Genomic DNA, 5279 nt, shown 5'->3' on the forward strand with positions numbered 1-5279 from the left:
CCCTGCATCTCTTGTCAGGGAGAAGAAGACGGGAAAGAAAGCATCTTGGCTGCCGTGGGGCTGGTTTTATTTGTGTCAACAAATGCTTGATGACAGAAGTCGCGGAGGGCCAGCTGGAGAGAGTATGAGAACTCTGCAGCAACAGAAAGCAGCAAGAGGATGCCATGCCATCAAATCTGGAAACGTGGAACGGATGTGCCTTCAAGAATGGTAAGATGAGCTTGGAATGCAATGAGGACAGCCATCCCAATAGCCTACATAATTCCCTATGAGGCTCACCAACCCACACCCAAGTGATTTTAGTTTCTTCCCATCATCCTTTGCCTCCCTGCCCAGCCAAGACTGTCAAACACACACTTTGTGTGGTTGGTAGTTCCTCTTAGAACCAGAGTGCCTCAGCTATCCAATGACGACGGAGCTCATCGAAGAAGCTTCATTGGGCAATTTCTCCTATGACGTGGAGCGTGGAGAAGAAAGTCCTGTCACCAGGGCCTTGGGCGCAGTCCTCCTCCTCATGTGTCTCTTTGGGACGACAGGCAATATCTATACACTGGTGGTAGCGTTTGGTGGCATGTCTGTTCGCTCGGTGGGTTCTTTGCGCATCTACGTGGTCAACCTAGCCTTAGCCGATCTGCTCTACCTTTCCACCATCCCCTTTGTGGTGTGCACATATTTCGCCCAGGACTGGTTCTTTGGGGACGTGGGCTGCCGGTTTCTGCTCAGCTTGGACCTGCTGACGATGCACGCCAGCATATTCCTGCTGACGGCCATGAGCGTGGAGCGCTATTGGGCCGTGACCAGACCCCTAAGGGCCAGGCAGGCTGGAAACAGCTACCGCAGGCTGGCTTGCGTTGCCGTGTGGCTCGTCTCGTCTTTGCTTACGGTGCCCATGATGGTCATGATCCAGCAGCGGGAGGGCAGGAGCCGAAAGCTCATCTGCTTTCCCACGTGGACGCCTGGCGCTTTCCGAGTGTACCTCACGGTTTTGTTTGGCACAAGCGTCCTCGGTCCTGGTTTGGTCCTGGGGGTCGTGTACTCCCGGCTTGTGCAGGCCTATTGGGCTTCCACAAAAGTCATGTGGTCACCTGTGGTGAGCAGGGCCCTGAAGCAGAAGCTGTTTCCCAGGATCTTCAGCATCATCGTAGCCTACTGGGCCTGTTTCGTACCATTCTGGGCCTGGCAACTCACCAAGCTGTACTGGCCAGAGGACTTGGAGATCGGGCCGACCGCCCAGGCTTACCTCAACTTTGGCGTTACCTGCTTGACCTATGGCAACAGCTGCGTCAACCCTTTCCTTTATACCTTGCTCACCAGGAATTACCGCGAGTACATGGCCGCTCAGGGCAGAGAAAGGCCACATAGGAGGCATGCTTTCTTCAAGAAGAAAACGCATGAAACGCCCCAAGCAGAACATGTGTCTATGGCAGAGGGAGAAGGGCTTGGATAAAGGAAGCAAAGGATGGCCACCAATAATCTACCCCAAGGATGCCTTTGCCTCTGCCTGCACATTCCAATTTGGAAAATTGGAATAAAATGTATTTTTTTTAAAAAAAAAATAGCTTTGGAGAGCAGCAGCAGCAGCAGCAGCAACAAGGTGGGAAATAGTGACTGCAAACTTCGCTCTGGGAACCTGCATGTTTGGTTGTTCACACTAAACCATCGTTTGGCTTAGTGTTGTTTTGTAACTGGGCCATAGTGTATACCAGAGGTAGGAAACCTATGGGGCAGATTTGGCGCACCAGGCCATTTCCCCCAAACCACACTGACCTGACCTATAGCTGCTGTTTGGCCTGGCTTCTAATTTTTCTGTGCAATTCTGTTTAACCTTCTTCTTTTCTGCAGATCAGTTTTCCCCAATGTAAAGTTTTGTATGTTATTTTCATTAATATATGTATTTTTATGCACCCGAGTACATACGTTATGGCTGGAGAAGTGCCTTGCAAGATTTGAAGCAGTGTAAATTTCCAAGGTTGGCTGTGTGTCAATGTTTGTGTTGTTTCAGAAATTGCAAATTGGGTAGGTTTGCCTTTAAATGCGAACTGAACTGAATTTCTCCCCATTCCTACCTATAGCTCCCAATCGAGACAATGAATGCCATTTGGAAGTCTTTGCATTGCAGCTGTCCTGTAATAAGTACAGCCAGATCCATAGCTGCAGAAATCACATATCCTTCCCCTGTTGGCTCCTGTTTTCATTTCCCTCTCCTTCATCTGTTGCCTTCCTTGTGTTGACAGCTAGACTGTAAGCCCTTTGAGGGCGGGGACCTCTCCTTTGATTCTTCAGTTTATTTATATGGATGATGCTTTAATAATAGTAGCAACAAACATTCTGTTCTCCCCCCCACTCCCAAATAAGCATGCATTGTGATCCGCAAGCAGCTTTAGTAGCCAGTGTAGGACAAATTATTGAGGACAAAATGATTGCAGCATACAGGAGGCAGAAAAGAGATTTCAGCAACAATGTTAAGGGCGAGTGGGGAGGAAGGAATCCAGTGATGATCTTTGGTGCAAAAATAGATGTTTCAAATACACAAATGTCTCTAGTTTCGTCTGTGAAATATTGGCACAGCATGAGACCAGCTTAGCAACAGCCAGAGAAAGAATGTCTTATGTGGCTGTAACATACCTCATAGCAGGAGAACTTCAGAAGGCAGGAAAATATGTGGAGAGAGAAGGGTTGGGAGGTCACACTTTCCTGTGACTAACAGAGTAGTTTGTAGAATATAACAAGGCATTTAAAATGTTGGTAGCTGATCCACAGCAAGGTGAGTTTTTTCTACTGCACACATATAAGTGCTTGTTGCACTAGATTAATCTACATACAAGAGTTAATAAGTTTTTAGTGCTTTATAAACATTAAGAATACAGTCCTGCTAAATGAAGAAAAGCAGAATTCTTTGCAACTGTCTCAGCTGCAGACTGTCACTGTTTTGTGAGAGGGACTCAAAAACTTGTAGGTTCCTGAAATCAGAATGGATTAAAGAGGTCTGCCACTCTGGTGCAACAAAGCCAGTTTTTAAAAATGACATAAAAACCCTGACTTTTTGTGGTTTGAAAAGCAACACCCCCACTGTAACGGTTGTGCAGAGGATGTGGTTTTGTCTGGCATGCCTTTTCTAAGCTCAGCAGCACAGTGGTATGGCAAGCACCACCAGCCACATCCCCCTCCAAAATGATTCTGCTTGCCCTTTGAGATCTGTGGAGGAGGTCTGTGTGGTGCATATGGGCAGGGCCTTTTCAGTCATGGTGCCCAGACTTCAAAACTCCCTCCCTCAGGGTGCCTGTGTAGCTAGCAAAGACTGCATTGTCTGCAGGCATTCGCGTACTCTGAGGCTGCAAACATCCTATACATTTAAAACACACAAATTCCCAGTGGAACTTTGCTCAGGGTGCTGGGAATTGTAGTTTTGCGATAGGTAAACTCTAGTTCCAGGATTTGTTGGGGGGGGGGGAATGTGCTTTAAGTGTATGGTGTGTATGATGAATTCAGCAATGCAGTGGGAAATTCAAAAGTGCAGAGTCCCTTCATGGTAGCCACACCCCCTGACAGCCACACCCCTTCCAAGATTATACAATAATCTTAAAACAATACATTAATAATAATGTTTTGCATGTTTTGCAATGATCAATGTAGATCTCAATAGGTTGCCTTTCAGCTGCATCAACTATTTTCTGTGTGTGTATATCAGCAAATGATTTGGACTGCTCTATCTCCTTCTGGGGTGACTTAAGTTGCGTCTCCCTTGACATTCCATTGTGCATAACAGAACTTACACACCGTTGAGGAACCTGTGTTTTTGGTGTTCCTAAATGCTTAGCTTTGAAGAAGAGGAGTTTGGATTTGATATCCCGCTTTATCACTACCCTAAGGAGTCTCAAAGCGGTTAACATTCTCCTTTCCCTTCCTCTCCCACAACAAACACTCTGTGAGGTGAGTGGGGCTGAGAGACTTCAGAGAAGTATGACTATGCCAAGGTCACCCAGCAGCTGCATGTGGAGGAGCGGAGACGCAAACCCGGTTCACCAGATTACGAGTCTACCGCTCTTAACCACTACACCACACTGGCACACTGTACAGTATGTTCTTTGGAGCATACAGGGCAACTTCTCCCTGGTGATCTTCCCTAGGAGCCAGTCCTCCATGGCTGACTCACCTCCTTTCATTCTGGCTGACTCTTAAGCATGACAAAAGCTAAGAAGTTCCCCTTTCATGCTGATTGTGCAGTTCTAGGATGCTGGAGACATGGTCCCTTCTGCAGAAATAGTAAAGGGTCTCTGACCCGACCCGACCCCACTCCCCACGACCCCAGATCTGAATGAATTTGACCGGGCTTTACTCTTCACTTTATTTCCCAAAGTGCTGTGCTTTTTATTATGTTTTTCTTGAGGCTTTTATTGTGTTCTAAAATACAATTGCAGGAGACCTCTCCTTAAAAAGCATGCATATATATGTATGTATGTAAAATAAATTATTCACGGGATTGTCTCCCACCAATGCATTCTCAGCTGATCCACTGCCATTAATAGACGTAAGATAGTCATTAACTTCAATGGATCTACTCAGAGTATGACTACCATTGGCTACAGCCCAAGCTAAATAAAAACACTACCCGCTCTTGCACCTGATGACCCCAGTAGGTTTATGCGTATTTGTGTGTTGTGCACACCTTTGATGCAGCGATGGTGTCTAAAACCATGTGAGCAGCACCTGATGGAGGAGTCTCATCAACTGGCCAAGCAGGCAGTGTTGGCTGGTGCAGGGAGATGAGCAGTAGGTGGCGCTAGAGCCAATGGGCTATTCTAGTTTTGTCCCTATCATCCTACAAGGGCAACATGGAGACTAAGGAGAAGGAAATTACCAGGCGTGGCTTTACCCCTTGGACTTGTTATAAGAAGACAGGCAGATGATGCTGAGTGCAGACTGAGGTTGGAGGGATGGTGCCCCATTTGCCCCCCCCAATCATCCTCCACTGCTTCCAGTGGCTAGAGAGGTCAGACTTCAGCATTCTGCTTAACTCCTCCCACCTCTCTATGGTTATTGGGCGCAGGCTATATTAAAACAATAAAATAAAGAAATGAAATGTGCACCTGCATATTTTTTTATTTAAAAAATCAGAATTGTGGTTGGACCTGTCGGAAGTGTTGGCTCTTAGGTCCCCCCCCAAAAAAAAATTCCACAAGGGCATCTACTACTACTGACCACAAACACCATCTGTCTCCATGGCAATGATGGCCCTGAAAGAACCACGTGGCAAAGACTCAGAAAGACACACCACCAGC

At 46.8% G+C, this 5279-nt stretch overlaps 1 protein-coding gene across 1 annotated transcript; it reads left to right on the plus strand.

The window, feature by feature from the left end:
- Window positions 1–264: 264 nt before the first annotated feature.
- LOC118090836 (urotensin-2 receptor-like) lies at window positions 265–1584 on the plus strand. Its single transcript, XM_088652095.1, has one exon. It carries the CDS (start codon window positions 407–409, stop codon window positions 1445–1447), a length of 1041 nt encoding a protein of 346 aa, XP_088508221.1. The 5' UTR covers window positions 265–406; the 3' UTR covers window positions 1448–1584.
- The last annotated feature ends 3695 nt before the right edge of the window (window positions 1585–5279 follow it).

This window comes from Zootoca vivipara, chromosome 9 (assembly GCF_965207765.1).
Source record: "Zootoca vivipara chromosome 9, rZooViv2.hap1.1, whole genome shotgun sequence".
Taxonomy (NCBI): Eukaryota; Metazoa; Chordata; class Lepidosauria; order Squamata; family Lacertidae; genus Zootoca; species Zootoca vivipara.

Excerpts from the sequence above, each read along its gene's own strand:
- LOC118090836 (XM_088652095.1), top strand. The coding sequence starts at position 407 with ATGACGACGGAGCTCATCGAAGAAGCTTCATTGGGCAATTTCTCCTAT.